Consider the following 23,956-nt stretch of genomic DNA (forward strand, 5'->3'; position numbering starts at 1 on the left):
TTGAGGTTCGCCGATGACATTGTAATTCTGTCAGAGACAGCAAAGGACTTGGAAGAGCAGTTGAACGGAATGGATAATGTCTTGAAGGGAGGATATAAGATGAACATCAACAAAAGCAAAACGAGGATAATGGAATGTAGTCGAATTAAGTCGGGTGATGTTGAGGGAATTAGATTAGGAAATGAGACACTTAAAGCAGTAAAGGAGTTTTGCTATTTGGGGAGCAAAATAACTGATGATGGTCGAAGTAGAGAGGATATAAAATGTAGACTGGCAATGGCAAGGAAAGTGTTTTGGAAGAAGAGAAATTTGTTAACATCGAGTATAGATTTAAGTGTCAGGAAGTCGTTTCTGAAAGTATTTGTATGGAGTGTAGCCATGTATGGAAGTGAAACATGGACGATAAATAGTTTAGACAAGAAGAGAATATAAGCTTTCGAAATGTGGTGCTACAGAAGAATGCTGAAGATAAGATAGGTAGATCACATAACTAATGAGGAGGTATTGAATAGAATTGGGGAGAAGAGGAGTTTGTGGCGCAACTTGACAAGAAGAAGGGACCGGTTGGTAGGACATGTTCTGAGGCATCGAGGGATCACAAATTTAGCATTGGAGGGCAGCGAGGAGGGTAAAAATCGTAGAGGGCGACCAAGAGATGAATGCACTAAACAAATTCAGAAGGATGTAGGTTGCAGTAAGTACTGGGAGATGAAGAAGCTTGCACAGGATAGAGTAGCATGGAGAGCTGCATCAAACCAGTCTCAGGACTGAAGACCACAACAACAACAACATGGGGATCCAAATACGCGACAGTGTCGCATGTTACGATACCTAACGCATATTGGGGTAACTCGTTCTCTCACGATTTGTTATATGTAATTTACGCAACACTGTCATGAGATAACAATATTTTATCATTTATTGCAGTAAAAGTTTGGCAACTGCGTTTATTTTAATTCGATTAAATTATCACAAACAGGGATTACTTTGACTGGTCTTATGACCAGAAATGGGAATGTTTTCTGGAACTTTCTTTCAAGGCAGTATTTTGCTCAGAAGTTGATCAATATTATTCCAAATTCAAAGTACTCCGTTCACAAAACTTATAAAAATAATCTAACAAATAAAATCATAGAAGTTGAAGTCCTTTAAGAAGTATATCTGATTACTGTATTTATTCTTTGTAGATGGCAATGGCACCTAAAAGGAAAACGTGGGATAAAGACCCCATGTTTCGTGCCATTACATGTGTGATAAATGGCGAGATGGGGTACTTAAAAGCCTCAAAAGTTTTTTCTGTGCCAAAACGTAGTTTGGAAAGGTATGTGAAGGATAAAACTCGTACACCCGAGAAGTTGGTTGGTGTTAATCTTGGCAAAAGGCCTGTTCTCTCATCTCAACTGGAAGATGAACTAGTGAAATACTGCCTTGCAGTGGAAGAGCTATTTTATGCTCTTAAATGTAAGGACATATGAAGCATGGCCTTCCAGTTAGCTTTCAGGAATAGGCTGAAGAATCCCTTCAATTCAGAAAAGGCTTCAGCAGGAAAGAAATGGCTCCGAGCTTTCCTTAAGAGACATCCCATTTTATCAATGAGAACTCCTCAGGGTCTTGTAGCAGCAAGAGTGAAAGCTTTCACTCCAGAAAATGTGGGGAGATTTCTTGATATTTACGAACCTGTGCTATCTAAAGTCGACCATAACGCGCATCGAGTATTCAATGTTGACGTCTGTGCAGCACAAACACAGAAAGGTTATTGCTATGAAAGGGAAGAGACAAGTTGCTGCCTTGACTTCAGCAGAAAGGGGAAATCTCATCACAGTTGTAACGTGCATGAACGCACCTGGCTCTTATGTTCCACCACTAATCGTCTTCCCAAGGAAGAATTTGAAGCAGGAATTGATGGACGGTGCACCTTAAGGATCAATATCAGCTTGTCATCCAAGTGGCTGGATACAAATTCACATTTTTACTCAGTGGTTTGATCATTTTGTGAGTCATGTAAAGCCATCTTCAAATGACCCTGTCATTTTGATTCTTGATGGGCATTATTCCCACACTAAGGATCTCGATGTGTTAGATAAATCATGTGAAAACAATGTTCATATTGTATGTTTGCCACCCCACTCAACGCAAATAATGCAGCCACTTGACGTCGGATTTATGAGGCCTTTGAAAACCTACTATGCCCAAGAGATAGAAACGTGGTTGGTAAGTAAACCAGATCGTGTTATCCCCCCATTATTAATAGACACTTTATTTGGGGCAGCTTACAACCGAGCAGCAACAATGGAAGCATCTGTGAATGCCTTCAGAAAAACCGGTCTCACCCCATGCAACAGAAACATATTTAGGGAACATGAATTATCAATTCATCGCCATGCTGACGCTCTTCAAGAATGAGAATCCAGAAACGAAAATGAAGCTACTGATGGTGATGGTCAAGCTGTCAGCCCGGCACACATCACACTTCTCCCACACATCGCAAAACCACTTGGAGGTAGTCAAATAGGTCAAACATCGCCTTCGTGCTTTGCTGCTGCGTTACTAACTTCAACTCCTTTTGTGAAGCAATTGCGAGAATCTAAACAGAAGAAATCAGAGGCTGAAGCTAAGAAAGCAGCCCGAAAGTTATTTGGGGGGAAGAGTGGAAAATCTTCAAATCGTAGACCTAAAGCAGAAGAATCGTCTAGTGACTCGGCATCCGATGTCCATCTTGATGACAGTGGGGATTCAGACAGCAGTGATGACGATGACGTAGAGTGTCTGTTCCGTACTGGGCGCTTTTCGGAAGACAAACACGGGGAGAAATGGGCACAGGGCACCAAATGTTATCGCTGGGCTCATAAAGATTGCGGTGTCACAGAAGACAATTTTGTTTGCCCCAGATGTCGTAAATATAAACCTAAATAGTGTGAAATGAGTGAAGGATAACAGAAATGAATGAATATGTAAAATGGTATATTCATATGTCATTATTCTGTAATAAAATAATTAAAGCAAAATATTATTACTGTCTCATATTAGGAAACTTTGATCTCATTTCTACGAAATTCCTTGTTTGTGAAGATTTAATAACTACTCTAAACGATTCTTTATTATTGCAAATACGGTAATTGTATGATAAAATTAAATAATGCATGATGTTATTACCATCATAAAAAATACAATTGCACTTACATTTAGGTCTTTCAAATGGGTTCATAAAAGTATGTCTCATATTAGGCACCTTTCCTCTACTGTCCTCTCTTACCGTTCTATACATGCAGAAACTCTTGAAAGTTTCGCCTGTACCTACCATCACTCAGTTTTCTTGTTTTATCAATAACGAGAAATCCATACTGTGAATGATTCCAGCAATCAGCACATATCTTTACAAAAACATTGTCAGTTCCGACATGTCCCTGGTAAATATGTTTTAAATTCAGTTTTTCTTGTTTGAAGACCAACTGTTTCTGGATTCTGGAATATGTTTGGCTTAGATAAAATATGTCAGCACCCATATGACGACCGAAACAAACATATTTTCGAATTTGGTCTTGGTTTTCCACAGCAACATCGTCAAATATGAAGACAGTGTTTGGATTTGCTTTTTCAGCTGGAGGGATATCACCGCTTTCACCGAATGTGCAAAGGAAATAGTGTGGGTGGTACCATGTCGGGTCATAAAGGAGGTATAGATTTAACATTGGAAACTGTGATTTGAACACATTGATAGCCGTAACATGTATAAAATATTTTACGTGGAAAATTACGTCCAGTCATAAGGAGAATATAGATTTACGTGGAAAATGGTTATTTTCAGAGACACTGTTGTCAGGAGCAGATATTTCCAATACTTTGCTCATTGTTGAATATCCCAAATTGGCGCTGAAATTGTAATAGTTAGTTGTAACTGTTGACTTTGTTGTTGTGATCTTCGGTCCAAACACTGGTTTGATGCAGCTCTCCATGCTACTATATCCTGTGCAAGCCTCTTCATCTCCGAATAACTACTGCAAGCTACATCCTTCTGAATCAGATTAGTGTATTAATCTCTTGGTCTTCCTCTACGATTTTTGTCCCCTCACGCTTCCCTCTAGTATTAAATTGGTGATCCATTGATGCCTCAGAACGTGTTCTAGCAATCGATCCATTCTTCTCGTTATGTTGAGCCACAAATTCCTCTTCTCCTCAATTCTATTCAGTACCTTCCCATTAGTTAAGTGATCTACCCATCTACTCTTCAGCATTCTTCTGTAGCACCACATTTCGAAAACATCTATTCTGTTCTCGTCTAAACTAGTTATTGCCCATGGTTCACTTCCATATATGGCTACACCCATACAAATACTGTCGGAAAAGACTTTCTGACACCTAAATCCATACTCGACGTTAACAAATTTCTCTTCTTCAGAAACGCTTTCCTTGCCATTGCCAGTCTACATTTTATATCCTCTCTACTTCGACAGTCATCAGTTATATTTCTTCCTAAATGGCAAAACTTATTTTCTGCTTTAGGTGTCTCATTTCCTAATTTAATTCCCTCAGCACCACCTGATTTAACTCGACTACATTCCATTATCCAGGTCCCATCTCCTTAAATTCCTACCTCTTTGCAGTCTCTTCAGTTTCAGTCTACAGTTCATAACCAATAAATTGTGATCAGAGCCCACATGTGCCCCTGAAAATGTATTATAATTTAAAACCTGGTTCCTTAATTTCAGTCTTACCATTCTATAATCTATCCGACACCTGAAACTTCCTGGCAGATTAAAACCTTGTGCCGGACGGAGACTCGAACTCGGGAGCTTCTGTAAAGTTCTTTTTTTTTTTTTTGATGGGGGGGGGGGGGGAGTAGGAGACTAGGTACTGGCGAAATTAAGGCTTCGAGATTGGACCGTGAGTCTTGTTTTGGTAGCTCAGATGGTAGAGCAATTGCCTGCAAAAGGCAAAAGTCTGGAGTTTGAGTCTCAATCCGGCACAGTTTTAATCAGCCAGGAAGTTTCATATCAGCGCACACTCTGCTGCAGAGTGAAAATCTCATTCTGGACATATCGCAAACCCTCCAGTGTCTCCAAGCCTATTCCACGTATACAACCTTCTTTCATAATTTTTAAACCAAGTGTTAGCAACGGTTAAGTTATGCTCTGTGCAAATTTCTACCAGGCGGCTTCGTCTTTCATTTCTTACCCCCCGTCCATATTCAGCTACTACTTTTCCCTCTCATTCTTTTCCTACTGTCGAATTCCAGTCCCCCTTGACTATTAAATTTTTGTCTCCCTTAAGTATCTGTATAATTTATTTTATCGCAACACACACTTCTTCAATCTCTTCATCATCTGCGGAGTTATTTGGCATATAATCTTGTACTACTGTAGTAGGCGTGGACTTCATGTCTATACCGATGAAACTACGACAAAAAATGTGGAGGGGTGAGGATATTTACATGCTCGCCTTGGTTTATGAAAATCATTTTATTCCTCCACTAGTGGGACTGACAGCTGAGGCTGCATACTACTTGTGCTCTATGGGTTTAAGTCCTGCACAATCCCCCCTTGTTCCACATGTGGTTATCTATTGTAAGTAATAAAAATGAAAGAGGCAGTGTCCACAGATTTGGGGGCCAGGCTGACTGTCACCTAGGACACCGAAAGAGCGACCACATACCTGGGTGCAATACGCACCACCAACTTGAGGAATAAATGCTCTGAGTCTTTTCGAAAACTGGAAATAGAGACATCTTCTAACCCGTCACTGTCTAAGATGAGATCAAATCTAGGGATCACCACCTTCGGACAGCTGTTTGGGAACGCTCCACAATGCCGCAAACTCTTCCAGTTTCCATATAATGAGATGTCTTCCACATTTTTGTCAATAAGAAGCACCGCCTCTTTGTTTTATTTCAACCATCCCGTGTGTCGCGGGAGCAGCTTAGTTTACACTATTCGATGTTCAGCTTTCTGTGAGAGCCAATGGATTGAAACAAGTTAATGTCGGTTTATTACCTGACATAGAAAATAAATTCGAAATCATGGTAGATAAACAAAATGTATGACTATGTACACAACTGTAGTCACACACTGCTTTGATGTGTTACAGCAAAATGCAATGTATCAAACTGTTTATGAAAAAACAATACAAGAACCCTCTATTATAACTGATAATCTGTGGGATATGGCCTTCCTTCAGTACAGGTGACAAAACTTTAGACAGGTCCGTGGAAGGGACATCGATCACTGACAACCTGCTCCAGTCAACTAATATATGTACATTAATAGGATCACCACATATGGTCCATGTCGATATGCAGATGGTACTTGTTTCTGAAATATCCGAAGAGAGAGGTCTGGTAAAATCTTATTGAATTCTCTACTATGTGACGTTAGTGAAGTTTATATAGTTAATATTTTACTCCATTGGACATTACAAAAATAACGAGGAGGGAGAAACAGAGAGAAGAGAGAGAGATTGTGCCTTCAGTGAAGAGTGTGACACCATTACACTGTTGTAGTTCTAGCGTGGTAATAATAAGAATACGGTAAAAGAGATTAGGACATGTACAGGAGGATTTATAAGCTGCCACTCGGTATCGATGAATTGCAGTTGTTACGCTTCTGAATTTCTTTCTGCAGTCCACATCTACTCTGCATGCTGTGTGAATTTCCTCCTGTAAGTTAGTGTGCTATTTTTCTCGTTGTGATAGCTCTCTAGCTAGTCAGTGGCAGATGGAGTAGTAGATAGCCTTCTAACTATGGAACAGTGTTGTCGGAATGTTATGGGATTTCGAGAGAACTGACAGGAGTCTTCGACTTGGTTGGTGGTCATCAATTTTTCCTGCTCTGACAAACGCCGTGTATTGTGCAAGAACGTACGTAACATAAATAAGAGATGCGAGGGCTTCTTAGTTGAAATTACACCCTTTATCCCTCGACGAACATGTGATAACGACTACGTGGCTGCAGGCTTTTGCTATGGGAAGCTGTGGTAGGCTGCGCGAAACGGCACCCAGCTGGTGTGAGTGCGGATATACCACAATTTTGGGAGGCTTTACATCTACAAATGATAATCACACTATTTGTCGGGAATATAATGCTGTTGGAACCTAAAGTTACTGTGGTTAGTGCCCCGACATATCAGCAGGCGTGTCTGGGAAGTGATCAGACTAACAACGCTGTAAAAAAATTACGTGTGTTTATCCGTTAGAGGAGGGCAGATTTAATGTGGAGAATTGCCATTTCAGCTCACTGACCAGTATATCCGACCGTAAAGGGTGATAAGTCACTTCGTCAACAGCTGCACATTATTGCAATGCAAGGACTCAGCTGGATCTGCTGTAATGTACAAACAGTGCGGTACAATAGAAGAACAAATGCTAAAGCTTACAAAAATGCCACCAAATTTAGACAGATGAAACTGTGAGTAACTGGTTACACAAATGAGAATTAAGTAAGTGTGCACAACGCAGTAAAGACAGTAAATGTGCTCACAAAAAGCGATCGTGAACAATGCATAAAATCTTTTATTCTGCAGTCATGATCACTTTGTATGACCACAGTCACGGGTTCTGTTGTATTATATGCAATTACTTCACAATCTACCACCCTATTGCTGATACATCTTTGTGTAAGCACTGGTGTATGTTCTCTTCCACTGTAAATAATTGTAGGTATTTAACAAAGCTCGTTTGTGATTTTATTAACACCCGATGATAACAACCAGTTAAATTTTCAAAGGCAATACAGCCTTTGTAACTGTGTTATTAATGACTTACGATCGGTCTGTGATATGAACATTGCCGTTCCTGATATATCTTACTCAATTATTTTCGAACTGTATTTTATAATTATTCACTTACTGTCACAGTTGTCAAATGACGATGTAGTTTGGTCTAAGTATAGTCACCTGTTCCCTTGTTATTGCGCATGAGTTTGACAGAGCACTGAAAGACCTGAGTCGAAACAAGGCGCCGGGAGTAGACAACATTCCATTAGAACTACTGACGGCCTTGGTAGAGCCAGTCCTGACAAAACTCTACCATCTGGTGAGCAAGATGTATGAGACAGGTGAAATACCCTCAGACTTCAGGAAGAATATAATAATTCCAATCCCAAAGAAAGCAGGTGCTGACACATGTGAAAATTACTGAACTATCAGTTTAATAAGTCACAGCTGCAAAATAATAACGCGAATTCAATACAGACGAATGGAAAAACTAGTAGAAGCCGACCTTGGGGAAGATCAGTTTGGATTCCGTAGAAATAATGGAACACATAAGGCAATACTGACCCTACGGCTTATCTTACAAGTTAGATTAAGGAAAGGTAAACCTACACATCCAACATTTGTAGACTTAGAGAAAGCTTTTGACAATGTTGACTGGAATACTCTCTTTCAAATTCTGAAGGTGGCAGGGGGAAAATACAGGGAGCGAAAGGCTATTTACAATTTGTATGGAAACCAAATGGCAGTTATAAGAGTCGAGAGGCATGAAAGGGAAGCAGTGGTTGGGAAGGGAGTGAGACAGGGTTGTAGCCTCTCCCCGATATTATTCAATCTCTATACTGAGCAAGAAGTGAAGGAAACAAAAGAAAAATTCGAAGTAGGTATTACAATCCATGGAGAAAAAGAAAACTTTGAGGTTCGCCGATGACATTGTAATTCTGTCAGAGACAGCAAAGGACTTGGAAGAGCAGTTGAACGGAATGGATAATGTCTTGAAGGGCCGATATAAGATGAACATCAACAAAAGCAAAACGAGGATAATGGAATGTAGTCGAATTAAGTCGGGTGATGTTGAGGGAATTAGATTAGGAAATGAGACACTTAAAGTAGTAAAGGAGTTTTACTATTTGGGGAGCAAAATAACTGATGATGGTCGAAGTAGAGAGGATATAAAATGTAGACTGGCAATGGCAAGGAAAGCGTTTCTGAAGAAGAGAAATTTGTTAATATCGAGTATAGATTTAAGTGTCAGGAAGTCGTTTCTGAAAGTATTTGTGTGGAGTGTAGCCATGTATGGAAGTGAAACATGGACGATAAATAGTTTAAACAAGAAGAGAATATAAGCTTTCGAAATGTGGTGCTACAGAAGAATGCTGAAGATAAGACAGGTAGATCACATAACTAATGAGGAGGTGTTGAATAGGATTGGCGAGAAGAGAAGTTTGTGGCACAACTTGACTAGAAGAAGGGATCCGTTGGTAGTACATGTTCTGCGGCATCAAGGGATCACCAATTTAGTATTGGAGGGCAGCGTGGAGGGTAAAAATCGTAGAGGGAGACCAAGAGATGAATACACCAAGCAGATTCAGAAGGATGTAGGTTGTAGTAGGTACTGGGAGATGAAGAAGCTTGCACAGGATAGAGTAGCATGGAGAGCTGCATCAAACCAGTCTCAGGACTGAAGACCACAACAACAACAACTTTTCTTGGGTTCTATTTTTCAATCTTTTGGCTTAATTCTGCGATCATCAATATCTGTTCTGCACCTGCATTGCTTGTAACGGTTATGGTCGCACAGTTGATTATCGCACTTGGCAGAGCCCCAGCCGGCCTCAGTGGCCGAGCGGTTCTAGGCGCTTCAGTCTGGAACCGCGCGACCGCTGCTGTCGCAGGTTCGAATCCTGCCTAGGGCATGGATGTGTGTGGGGATCTTAGGTTAGTTAGGTTTAAGTAGTTCTAAGTTCTAGGGGACTGATGACCTCAGACGTTAAGTCCCATAGTGCTCAGAGCCATTTGAAAAGAGCCGCAGTACTAAGTTTATATGTTTACTTCTGTCGTCGAGCGGCCTCTCGGCGGTTTGCTGTACGTAGAATGCTGTGTCTGCTCGACATACTTCTCCCGAGCGAGAGGCAGTATGTTTATGATCAGTGTTTTTGGATTTTGTCTTTCACATTACTTACGACAAGCGGACCATTTATGTCATGACTTAAGAACAACTAGGCAAGGATTTAGTATAACGTTGTTATCAGTATGAGTTGTCAATTTTATTCGTTAAGATGCTGTAGTTTTACCCTAAATTCCTATTTTGTTTAACTGCAGGCAACCCGATGATGTTCAACGAACGAAACCGGTCGTAACACAATGAATGTGTAACAATACATACAAGGCGCTTTTCATTAATCATCAATACTAGTGTCTGCTGTGGTGCTCCACATGATCAGTAGTCACGTAGATGTAGATGTGCAGGGTGGCACAGTTAAAAAAGTAGCCCGCCTCCCCTTTGAATGCGTATACAATATTTCGATTTCTGAAGTATGCAGCTACAACACTGGGCAGTTTTACGCAGTAATCGATTGTTAGCATTCTTCTGTCAGCATTTCAGTTTATTTCATCAGTGAAGTTAAACATTTCTCTTTGCGGTCAGTGAAATGACTTTCTCGTTTGAAGAAAAAATTGAAATTGTGGAAGAACATGTGAAAACAGGTTCGTTAAGGAAAATCGCGAAATTTTCGAAGTCAAGTGTCTGGTTGGAGGAATACCAGCAAAGAGAGCCATACAAATTCTGTATAAGAATTGACGCACCTACGGATCCGTGCAAAATGTAACGACAAAAAATTCCTTCAATTCGCACCCCAGAAGCTACTGCAGACATTCACCGAAGAACTATTGACAGCCCAAAGACGTCTACACGTAAATTGGCCCAACAGGCGCATGTAAGTAGGAGGACTTGCAAGCGGATATTAAAATGTCTTAATTTGAAGCCATATCCTGTGACGGTTGTGCAGCAATTACGGGAGGAGGACAGCCAGAAAGTGTAAATTACTGCACGTGGCTTTTGAACAACATCAAGGATAGTTTGTTAGGCCTTTCCATTGTATCATGAGTGATGAAGCATGGTTTCATCTTTCCACTCGTGTGACTTCATAGAACACGGAGAACCTTAAAACTGTATATCACAACCACTCCTTGACAAAAAAAAAAAAAAAAAAAAATCGGCATTTAGTGCTCTATAGCAGGCACGCGCATCATGCGACTGATATTTTTTGACACTATCCTCAACACGGTTACATATACAGAAATTTTTGATGTACTTTAAGCTCAACTCACTGAATATGAAAGATAATATTGCTTCTTCCAGCAAGATGGGGCACCATGCCACACATCTTAGGTATTGCTGGAACGAGTCCACGATGTCTTCACTGAGGAACGAACTGTCAGCAAACATCCATGGCCACCACGTTCGCCGGATCTAACATGTGATTTTTTTTCCTGCGGGGCACTTGAAGAGCAAAACCTATGAAACAAATCCATAGACAATACAGGAACTGAGAAGACAACATCAGCCGTGAAGTTGCCGCCATCGATATCTGTACTTTACGCGGGGTTCTCTGAATACGCTTAGACTTGCACGGCTGTGTATTGATGTTGCAAGGGGGCCCCTTTCAGCATCTTACATGAATTTATTTTTCAATGTAAATAAATGGGAAGTCCATTTCACCTCTTCGTTTCTGTGATTTCGCTACATTTCCCTTATACCTACACTGACTACTTTTACCTGTACCACCTTGTAGTCGTAGATCCCGTGGCTGTGTCATGAGGGGGTGAGTAGCAAGGTCAAGGAGACTGCACGAGAAACAGGTCTGTAAACCGAGGATGCGCTCGACAGATACTACTGGAGGGAAACAACCAAGCAAGCGGACCCTGCAACAATGTGAGACACAAACCAGGAAAGAGGGAGTCAAGCGCGGAATCTTTGCGCCAGCCATTTGCGTGGCAGCTGCGCTGGTCCACATTATTTCCAAAAAAAGAAACGCACATCATGCAGCCAGAGGTCGTGCTCGCTTATCAGAGGAAATCAGGCACGTCCCGAGGTTATGCCGGCGCCAGTTCTAAAACGAGTGGATCATACTAAAAAAAAAAGATAGAACCGGAGTAGCGATACTTTCCGTGTCATTCGGTCATCTATAACGATGGAAAATTTAACATGAGTGGACCGCAAGGTAACTCGGGCGTAGCAGAATTTTCCGTGTCACTCGGTCATCTGGAACGATGGAAAGTTTGGAGATTGTGCTCTGTACGCAGTGAAACCAGCCTTTTCGTTCTGTTTCCACGCAAGCGACTGGTAAATATTTGTTTTTCTGACAGCAAAAAGAATTCCGTCAGAACTAATAACGAGATTCGACAAGTATTTTGTCTGGAATGTAGTATTATATGGCAGTGAATAATGGATGTCAAAAAGATGGAGGAAAAATTACTAGGATGGTCGTAAAAAATACCTGAAATGAAATGGACTAACAGAATGAGAAATCGAAAGGCACTTTTAAGAATAGTAGGGGAAAGAAAACTACAATAAAAATGATAAGAATGAGGAATAAGTCTTGGTTGGGACATATATTTTGCGAAGAAATTGCCTGCACAGGAAAGCCATCGCAGCAAAGATTGCTGCGGAGACAAGAAGACAAGAGAGTGTCCAGTCAATATCTGTCGCAAACAAATGCACGAAAGAAGAAGTAAATATTTTCCTTTCTTTTAAGCTGACACGAAATCAACTGGATCTTGGGTTCGAACCGTTAGTAATATTACCGAGCGAGGTGGCACTGTTGTTAGTACACTCGTATTCAGCAAGACGATGCTTATAACCCGCGCCCGGCCTCAAGATTTACGGTTTCCGTTATTTTCGAATTCGCTCCAGACAAATATCAGTAAGGATCCTTTGAAAGAGCACAGCCGATTTCCTTTCCATCCTCGAAACAATTAGAGCTTGTGCTCCCTCTCTAGTAGCTTCGACGTCGACGAGACGTTAAAACCTAATCTTCCTTCTTTAATGGTACACTATACGACAAAAGAAATGACACATCACGAAGGAATTATCCGAATGGGACGGAAGTCAGTAGATATGATGTACAGTCGTGGACAAAACGATCGAGACCCCTCGCCTTTTCGTTATGCTGATCCGCACAGCTTTAAAGTCTGCTACACAGCATAACAGGCAAGGCGACGAAGTGCTACCAACATACTACAAACAGGCGTGAAACTGAAAAACTATCCGAACCTTGTCAAACTGTTTTCAATCAAGTGTAAGACTATATCAACACTGATTAGTGTGTTAAACACAATACGTAAATATAAGATATAAATGAAAGAAGAAACGCTAATTAGTGTGAACTGTACTAATAAAAATTTATTTCAGCTTATCGAGATAAATATAACTGTTTTAGTAAGACAAAGTACTCCAGGTCGTTACGAATTGGCAAAATATTATGCGCATTCGGCCGCGAAACGGTCAGTGTCAACGTTCAGACCAGTCGTACTGGATTACCTTTGCTGACCTACCATGAAATTGTGGAAATTCAGCAATGCGTGAATATTCATACCGAAATTTAGCTAAAAATCATTCAGTGTCACACTTAAGTCAATTCAATTATTGACTGAAACCGAGAAAGTAGGTAGTAACAAGTATGAAATTCTACAAGAGTTTCATATTGACTTCCACAGGGCGCCAGTACAGAATTAAGGTAGCAATAAAACGTATTGGGGGCGCGATAATTTCTAAAAATTGCTTTACTGATAGTCTATCTGCCTCCATCGAAATTAAAACGGAAAACAAACCAGACCTCCCTTGCAGTAGCAAACACCTTTCACTACTCTAGCAGACAACCCAGGCAAACAGCCCTCTATTATTACCCCAGACATGAATAAGCCGACAATTTCGCATTGAAAATGGCAAAATGATCTGCAGTTTCTGTTGCATAGAGCTTTCTGGACCCAAAAACATGAATTTTCTGCCTTTATGTCACCGCTTACGTGACAATCATTCGGGATGTTTATCGAAATAACAAAATACTGTTATTAGCGAGTAAATTTAGTAGGATAATTCTGCACCACCCTAGGAAATAAACGGCGACATAGCTGTCAAACGTATTCTACAATGATTCGAATTCTCAATTAGACTTGCCTCAGCCAGAAAACGTTCATTAGCCGAAGTGTGTCTTAAGCTAGCTAGCAATGGGAATGATCGCACTTCTAAAACGTGGTGGCATTAATACTGGGATCTGAATTACCATGTGTATAGGCAAATGGATTTTATTTGCATTCCTGTAAACGTGATTTGGATCTAAAGCGTAGCTACGATTAATATGCTGATGTATCGACTGTAGCTAGAACATTTTAATAAAAAGTAGGGGGAATTATTTATGCGGCCCTCATCGTCAGTAACTGTGGTAGCTATTTTCGATGTTAGGATTTCGTCACCTAAATCGGTAAAAATGGAACCCTACTTGTCTCACTTTCTTGACCGCCTATCTGTCTACCCAACCCTTAAAACCCGTTTACCTCGAGTACGGGTGGACATAATAAGAGGAAATGTTTCGCACTTCCTGCGGTATACGGTCCCTTGGTGGTGTAAAACAGTGAGCTTCCAAGTCAACGCAATCTAAAGATACGGCCGTTTATGTAAAGAAACTTACGGGAAAGGTCAAAAAATGGCTCTAAGAACTATGCTACCAAACTGCTTAGTTCATCATTCCCCTAGACCTAGAACTACTTAAACCTACCTAACCTAAAGACATCACACACATCAAAGCCCGAGGTAGGATTCCAACCTGCGACTGAAGCAGCCACGAGCTTCGTGACTGAAGTGCCTAGAACCGCTCGGCCACCGTACCCGGCGAAACCTTTTTCACCTTATGTATAATGATAATATATACTGTCTAGTGAGGATAAACTGTATTCGCCAGCAACTCAGATCGTTTGCTCACAGAACATTTACGAAGCTACATTCAAATTTTGTTCGAAGTCGTCTGCAATATCCACTTATAAACACCCTAGGAACGTCGTATCCGATATCCACTCCTGAAGACGCTGGCAGATACTGCAGTACAAGTACTAATTAATTTATTGTTATTGGTCCATGCATGACATTTTATTTCAGTATCAATTTAACGCACCTAGGTGTTGTCTATGGCTGAAAATAATGAACAAAAAATAAATAAACAGCAAACAACTTGATGTTCAAATCAAATGTAATTCACATGTAGCATATTACGACATAATTTCGTTGTTACATCTACATGACTACATCTACTGGATTTCTTTGCAATCCAGATTTACGTGCCTGGCAGATGGCTCATCGAACCATCTTCGGACTATTTCTCTACCGTCCCACTCTTTAACTGCGTGCTGTAAATGGACCACTTAAATCTTTTCTTACGAGCCCTGAATTACATTATTACTATGGTCATTCTGTGTAAGTTCCCGAGGAAATAATGTTTTAGCATTCAGAACACAAGTTGGCGATTGAAATTTCGTTCAAAGATCTCGCTGCAACGAAAAACGCTTTTGTTTTCATGAATGTCACCCCAACTCGCTTATCAAATCTGGGACTCACTCTCCCCTATTTCGTAACATTACAAATCGTGCTACAGTTCTTAGGACGTTTTTGGCGTGCATCGTCAATTACGTCTGTCAAGGATCCCATACCGCGCGGGAATAGCATAGCAGTGGACGGACAAACGTAGTGAAGGCAGCGTTTTCACTAGACCTGTTGCGTATTCTTAGCGTACGGCGAATAAAACGCAGTCTTTCGTTGGCCTTCCCCACAAAAGTATGTTGGCAATCGTTCCAGTTTAAGTTTTACTGGGTACTGAGATGAATATACAGTATTTCGACTTGTGTTTTGTCCTGTAACCGAAAGTTAATTATTGTTACTGGACGCAGCTTTTGTGTTTAATGTATTCCTCATTCAACAGAGTACACTCCTCGTACACCACACGTAACTGTTTCAAAGTATTAAATTGTTACTGATGTCACCAAGTTGCAGTGGTCATCTAAACTTGCCGTTTTGAAACAAAGGAAAATATTATAACGAAATATGGCAACTAAGAAAAGGACTATCCAAATAAACAAACATTTCCGGTTCAAGTCGTTGCAGTACGACTACTAGACCGTTACGTAAATTGGGAGCAAAGTCCATTAGTAGATCGTTATCAGGAAAACCAGCCCTCACAATGCAAACTGCCACTACTAGAACGAAAGTTTCCAAACATGTCAATGAGTAGTCGAGGAAAGTGGACATATTCTGTCTACTGAATCGCAACGCACGCCACTTACGAGGGGACCCGCCAAGTGTCATACCACGATGTTGCTGAAGCTTCGCTCAGTGAAAGAGGGGACAAAAATAAGCGAACACGTGTTTTGGGTAATCTGCATAAGCTCGACCGCTTCTGGGAAAACGACGGTCAAAGTTTTCAATGCGCACTCGCTATAGTGTAGATACTTTTTAGCAGCTGAGCCACCGCTTCAGTTGAATCCTTAGACGCTAAAATGTCTGGTTCGTTTTCGATGGAGGCAGATAGACTATCAGTAAAGCAATTTTAAGAAATTCTCACGCCTCCAATACGTTTCATTGCTACATTTATTCTGTACCAGCGCCCTGTGGATGTCAATACGAAACTCTTCTAGAATTTCATACTTTTTACTGCCTACTTTTTCCGCTTCAGTCAATAATTGAATTGACTTAAGTGAGGCACTGGATGATTTTTAGCTGAATTTTGTTACGAATCTTCACGCATTGCTAAATTTCCACACTTTCATGGTAGGTCAGCAACGGTAATCGAGTATGACTGGTCTGAATGTTGACACAGACCGTTTCGCGACCGAATGCACATAATATTTTGCTAATTCGTAAAGATCTGGGGTACTTTGTCTTACTAAAACAGTTACGTTATCTCGGTAAGCTGAAATTAATTTTTATTACTACAGTTCATACTAATTAGCGTTTCTTCTTTCATTCATATCTTATATTTACGTGTTGTGTATAATACACTAATCAGCATTAATATAGTCTTACTCATGATTGAAAACAGTCTGACAAAGTTCGGATAGTTTCCCAATTTCACACCTGTGCGTAGTATGTTGGTAACACTTCATTGACTTGCCTGTTATGCTGTGTAGCAGACTTTAAAGCTGTGCGGATCAGCATAACGAAAAGGCGAGGGGTCTCGCTCGTTTTGTCCACGACTGTACATGTGCGGACAAACTATCACACTGTTAGAAAAATTGGATGATTTATTCAAGAGAAAGAGGTTCACAAATCGAGCAATAAGTAGCGTCTTGGCCCACCACTGGCCTTATGCAGTTATGGAATTGTTGGATCTCCTCCTGAGGGATATCAAGCTAAATTCTGTCCAAATGCCATGTTACATTATCAAAATCCAGAGCTGTTTGGAGGGCCCTGACCATAATGCTCCAAAGGTTCTCAGTTGGGGAGAGGTCTGGCGACCTTGCTGGCAAGTATGAAGACAAGCAGAAGAAACTTTCGACGTGTGCAGGCAGGCATTATCTTGCTGAAACGCAAGCCCAGGATGGCTTGCCATGAAGGGCAACGAAATGGGCCGTAGATTACCAACGACGTACCGCTATGCTGTAAGGGTGCTGTGGTAGACGAACAAAGGGGTTCTGCTGTGAAAAGAAATTTCACCGCTGACCATCATACCTGGTTGTTGGGCCATAAGGGGGGCAACATTCAGGTTGGTAGCCACCGCTGTCTGGGACGTCTCCAGCCACATCTTCGGCCTGGAATATGATTGACTGTAGTAGAGTTGTCTTCAGCGATGAGTCCCGCTTTGAAATGAGCCCCAGGAACCAGTGAAGACGTGTCTGGGGACGCCCTGGACAGCAGTGGGATACCAACCTGTCGGTCGCCCGCCATACGGCCCGATAAGCAGGGGAGATGGTCTGGGGTGCCATTTCTTTTCATAGCAGGACATCTATGGTTGTGATCTGCTGCACACTTACAGTAAAGCAGTACGTCAATAATGTTCTACACCCTGTTTTGTTGCCCTTCGTGGCAAGCCATCCTGGGCATACATTTCAGCAAGACAACGTTCAACTGCACACGGCGAGAGTTTCTGCTGATTGTCTTCGTGCTTGCCAAACCCTACCGTGGCCAGCAAGGTGGCCAGACCTCTCCCTAATTTCGAATGTTTGGAGCACAATGGGCAGCGACCTCCAAACAGCTCGTGATTTTGACGATCTAACTCGCCAGTTGTACAGAATTTGTCACTCTAACCCTCAGCAGGACATCCAACAATTCTGTCAATCGATACCAAGCTGAACGACTACTTGCAGAAGCGCCAGAGGTGAAGCAACGCTTTATTGACTTGCTCAATTTGTGAAATCCGTTCTCTTGAATAAATCACCAAATTTTTCTGAATTTGTAATCATTAGTTTGTCTGTACATGTGCATCATATCTGACGATATCTACCAAATACGGATAAGTCCTTTGTGGTGCGACGTTGCTTTTTTGTCTTTTAGAGTGTATTATGAACAACTTTTGAGACAGCTTTATCTGTGAAGGGTGGTTTTGGTAAATGGGGAAAAACTGCAGGAAACGTTCCTTGAGAGATACAGAGCATTCAAGGTCACATGGACACATGGTTGGAAATTCATTCCACGGGAGGTACTCTCTTGAAGACAGAGATAAGAGTTCTTTGACTGTGTAGATTCTAATGATTGAAAGGACACATGGGAACACACCAGGAAATGGGATTGTTGTGCCTGAAACAGTGTTTCAGCTCCGCACTCAAGAGGGTAGTGAGCTGGAGCACCATCTTGTAACAGCCACAGTAGCCTCCACACCACCAAAGGCACTTCTTTCAGCAGGAGAGACAGGGTCATCAACAGGAAGCGTAGATATGCCTCGGCTGTGACGTGTTGTGGAAGGAATACTGGTCGCAGATGGCAGTCGCCAGTAATTCACGTTAAGGCTCGTGCTGATGATTCGCTACCATCATATTATGGGGATTGTTAATAGCCCTCAGGTGGGCGCTGTGAAAATTGATGATACTGTTCCCCCCACAAAGGGAGCTTCATTTGTGAGTAAGATAAATGATAGACATTCAAGCACGGTCGTGGTTGTGCGACGAACCAGCGACAAAACCATCGCCATGAAGACAAGTTAGTAGTTAATCAACCATGCACGTGTTGTAAGTGGCACAGATAGTGGTAGTTCTCATGCAGAATGTTGCACACAGTTTTCTGGTTTACTTTCGGCTAGTGGGCCATCTGCCTGTTGCTGGTACTGGGGTTACTATCAGAGATCTTTTACCCTCCTCTTTCCAGTAGCTCTACCTACATGGAATACGTTCGTAACTGTACACCCATATAACCTGTTTCTGCTTCTTATCCTCTCAGCTGTCGTTTCCTGCAGTTTGCCCTCATTTATCCACATCTGCATGATTACTCTGCAATTCATATTTAAGTGCTTGGCAGAGGGTTCATCGAAAAACAATCGTACTATCTCTCTACCATTCCACTCCCGAACAGCGCGCGGGAAAAACGAACACCTAAACCTCTCTGTTCGAGCTCTGATTTCTCTTATTTTATTTTGATGATCATTCCTACCTATGTAGGTTGGGCTCAACAAAATATTTTCACATTCGGAAGAGAAAGTTGGTGACTGAAATTTCGTAAATAGATCTCGCCTCTTTGCTTTAATAACTTCCATCCCAACTCGCGTATCATATCTGCCACACTCTCTCCCCTATTACTTGATAATACAAAACGAGCTGCCCTTTTTTGCACCCTTTCGATGTCCTCCGTCAATCCCACCTGGTAAGTATCCCACACCGCACAGCAATATTCTAACAGAGGACGAACGAGTGTAGTGTAAACTGTCTCTTTAGTGGACTTGTTGCATCTTCTAAGTGTCCTGCCAATGAAACGCAACCTTTGGCTCGCCTTCCCCACAATATTATCTATGTGGTCTTTCCAACTGAAGTTGTTCGTAATTTTACCACCCAGGTACTTAGTTGAATTGACAGCCTTGAGAATTGTACTATTTATCGAGTAATGGAATTCCAACGGATTTCTTTTGGAGCTCATGTGGATCACCTCACACTTTTCGTTATTTAGCGTCAACTGCCACCTGCCACACCAGACAGCAATCTTTTCTAAATCGCTTTGCAACTGATACTGGTCTTCGGATGACCTTACTAGACAGTTAATTACAGCATCATCTGCGAACAACCTAAGAGAACTGCTCAGATTGACACCCAGGTCATTTATATAGATCAGGAACAGCAGAGGTCCCAGGACGCTTCCCTGGGGAACACCTGATATCACTTCAGTTTTACTCGATGATTTGCCGTCTATTACTACCAACTGCGACCTTCCTGACAGGAAATCACGAATCCGGTCACACAACTGAGACGAAACCCCATAGGCCCGCAGCTTGATTAGAAGTTGCTTTTGAAGAACGTTGTCAAAAGCTTTCTGGAAATCTAGAAATACGGAATCAACTTGAGATCCCCTGTCGATAGCGGCCATCCTGTATATGAGGGACATTCAATAAGTAATGCAACAATTTCTTTTTTTTCTGAAAGCAGGTTCGTTTCATTCATGATTCCAATATAGCGTATTATTTCCCATTCTTTTGGCTCCAACCCTATTTTTAAACATAGTCTCCATTCAATTTGATTGCCTTGAGCCACTTTACTGATAGGGCTTGTATCCCCGCATGGTATCACATTACTGGATGATCCTGGACATGCCGTCTTGTTGCACCAATAATCTCCAAATCATTCATGTACTGCTTCCCATGGACAGCATTTTTCATTGGGCCTAACAGACTGAAGTTGAAAGGTGCGAGAGTCGAGCAGTAGGATGGATGGGGGAAAAGAGTTCAATGAAGTTTTGTGACCTCCTCTCGGAGGTCAAAATCTTCTATCTGAAATAACGTTAGGGATGCACCCGACGATAAACGAAGAAATATCCTCTAACATTGTAACTTCTGTGTTCATCGCACTCTTTTTCTGTTTGTAACGTAGCTTAAACCTGCGATACGTCTACTAACAGAAAAATGGAGTGGTTTGGACAAGCCGTATAGTACGGGTATATTAGTTTGGCTTCGGGGACACGCGACGCAACATTAAACCTTTTACTTAGCTTAAAACATAGTTTGAAGAAAGACAGTACATTTATAGCAGATATAGATAAATAAACAAATAAATAAATAATTCCCGTGAAACCAGTCATGTTGTCTACAAGCTAAGCTGCAAGCACTGTGCTACATTCTATGTAGGTATGACAGCTAACAAGCTCTCAGTCCACAAGAATAGCCATGACAAAATGTGGCCAAGAAACAAGTGGACCACCCTGTTGCTGAACACTCTGCCAAATATGATATCCTTCATTTCAATTACTGCTTCACTGCCTGTGCCCTATGGATGCTCCCCACCAACACCACCTTTTCTAAACTGCACAGGTGAGAAATTTCCCTGCAATACATCCTACCTTCATTAGTCACTGTCCTCACCCACCCAGCCCCTTCCCTGTTCCCATCCGAGCACTACACAGCCGTCTTTCCACCACCACACCCAGTCTTTTTATTTCTCTCCTTATCCACTACTCCCCCCTCCCCCCAACATCTCCCGTGCCCTCTGTCTAACCTGCAGCACTTCACTGTCTGCCACCCCCACCATACTACCCCTCCCCCTCCCCATCCCAGCCTCCTCCTTACCCCCACCCCGTCACCACTCCATCATGCACTGGTGCTGCTGCTTGCAGTGTGGTTTCAGTTACCTGACATTGCAATTGGGTGCGAGAGTTGTGTTTGCTTGAGTGTGTGTGTGTGTGTGTGTGTGTGTGTGTGTGTGTGCATATGCGTGCATCTATTGTTGACAAAGGCCTTAATGGCTGAAAGCTTTAATTGTGAGAGTCTCTTTGTTGTGCCTATCTGCAACTCAGCATCTCCGCTATATGGTGAGTAGTAACTCCCCTTCTCATAATACTGTTAATAAATAAATAAATGTGCATCTGTAAGGCCTCCCACAAGTGTCTACATAACAGTTTACATGCAGAGTATATATTTCTATTTTTCCCAAATTAAAGTTATCAAACTACTGACAACAAACACATAAGTCTGAGATGGTAGATTGTATAGAATAGTCTTACAGTTATAGAGGTCATCTTACATTTAGAGATGAAGCTTTGACTATTGAAGTCGTGCAGATTTATTTTGAAAAATTCGGGAAGGCAAGGCTTGGCAATTGATATTTGCATCGAAAAAGGCTTAAGTTTTCCCAATATGTTGAACTGGTTGATACAGTATCAACATTGCTTGAATGATTATGTGACATTGACTCACATGACACTAGTGCAAGAGATATGCAAGAACCTATGAACTGGGCACTGCAACAGCCTATTGCTTGGATTAAAATGTGACGATTTTGTGAAACACACAAAGAAATAGCATTAAATTCTACCATTGTACAAACTTGTACCATATTAGAACAGGTTTGCAATAAACATTGTCAAACACATTTGGATTAGGTATACAAACATTAATGCTGATTTTTAAGTAAAGGTAACATTCAAAAACAGAAATGTTGTTCTTCAAAAAACATTGATTCAGAAACCAGACCAGTATTTTATTCGGTTATGGGAGTCTAATGATTTACTAAGTGGGTTGCAAATTACAAATTTGGTCACTGTTCATGTATTAGAATACAGGGTAAAAGTGTTACCAGCTTTTAATCATCTTTAGAAGATGATTGTGACATTCAGTTGAAACAAGAAGAAAAATTAATCCAAAATGAAATATCTAACAAAGGAATTAAATTATACTAAACTAACAGTAATTCTTATCGCTAGAATAAATTACCGCAGCAAGACCCGTCATGGGGATAGTAACAACAGACATCACTATGGATCATGGGATGAGCAGAGGTCTGAGAATGGGACAGAATTGTAACTGCAATCTTTCTTTCATATATTAGTTGGTGTTGTTACATATGACCTGCACTGTAGAAGATATTGCAGTCTTTTTTCACAGTTGCTCAAGGTGAGGGTTGGAAGAGGAACAGTGACACCAGCTCAGCTGTGAGCTTTGAAGATTGTGGTGAGGGGAATGATGAGTGAGTGGCAAATTTCCTCATGTTGCCAACAATGAGAATCTATACAACCTACTTTGGCTTTTTATGAACATCTACCACATTTAAACAGCAGTTTGCCTGAATCTACTTGTAATCTGAATCAAACTGACTTTAAAATTGGGCAAATGCTCAACAACAGTATCCATTTCTGCAGAGGATGGTAAAAGTGTAGATAGGGGCCAGAGGTGTACTTATGTGTGTCTCGCTACAATGTTGTTGACACTCACCATGACATATGACTGGAATTAAAGGGAGAGTGTCAGCTGGTTCTACACAGCCAATGAGAGGGTAGCAGGCTGTTGATATTTTTGGATGGAAGACACAGACTACAGACTACAGGGTTAGTAAGAAAAAAAAAAGTAGAAAACAAAATGGCCGGAAAATTAATGTGAACCAATCTTTCTGTTTATTTTATTTCTTGTAGTATTTTCAAAATATAGACAATATATGGCACAAGTTTAGAATAGATACATGTTAACTCTTTGGCAGATACTTTACATCAGTAAAACAGTTGTAATTTTGATTAGTCAGAATAAGGCAAAAATAAATTTTTTCAATGAGCCTCTTAAGAAAGAGGGGGGGGGGGCGGGGGGGTCACCTCATACCCAAGATCATCTTATACTTCAGTAAATATGGTAAATATTGTGAGGCAAAGAACAATCCTCTTATACTCACTGCTACTAGATACCATAACTTCCTAAAAAAGTTTAATAACTCATTATTCAGAACATTCACTCACCTCTCTTTTCCGTCTTGCATTTATTGCAGTGCAATTTAGTTCTGTAACTTCACGTTTAGGCAGCCATGGTCTATCCCACACCTGTACGTCACACAGATACTTGTTCTGAAATAACACCACACCATAAGATGAAAATCTGTGGATTTAGTTTTAACACATGTATACACAAAGAATTAAGTTGTATGAAAAGGAGAAGTCTCCTGAGAAAATTTTACAGCTACAAGGAGACAGAATGCGTGGCAAATGATTACTTTCAGGAAGTGAAACTGAAAGTAGTGCTGATGGACACAATTAAAATTTTCAAAATAGTTTTGACAATTTGTGGTATTATGCAACCCAAAACACAACAACAAATCTTCA

General features: G+C 41.1%; 1 protein-coding gene across 1 annotated transcript in view; it reads right to left on the reverse strand.

The window, feature by feature from the left end:
* Positions 1-23,956, reverse strand: part of LOC126260640 (uncharacterized) — a 564,809-nt gene that overhangs the window by 238,423 nt on the left and 302,430 nt on the right. The window contains exon 8 of the mRNA XM_049957978.1: positions 23,597-23,701. Within this exon, the coding sequence (XP_049813935.1) occupies positions 23,597-23,701 (105 nt within the window). The remainder of the gene's footprint in view (positions 1-23,596; positions 23,702-23,956) is intronic.

The sequence above is a fragment of the Schistocerca nitens genome, chromosome 5 (assembly GCF_023898315.1).
Source record: "Schistocerca nitens isolate TAMUIC-IGC-003100 chromosome 5, iqSchNite1.1, whole genome shotgun sequence".
Lineage (NCBI taxonomy): Eukaryota > Metazoa > Arthropoda > Insecta > Orthoptera > Acrididae > Schistocerca > Schistocerca nitens.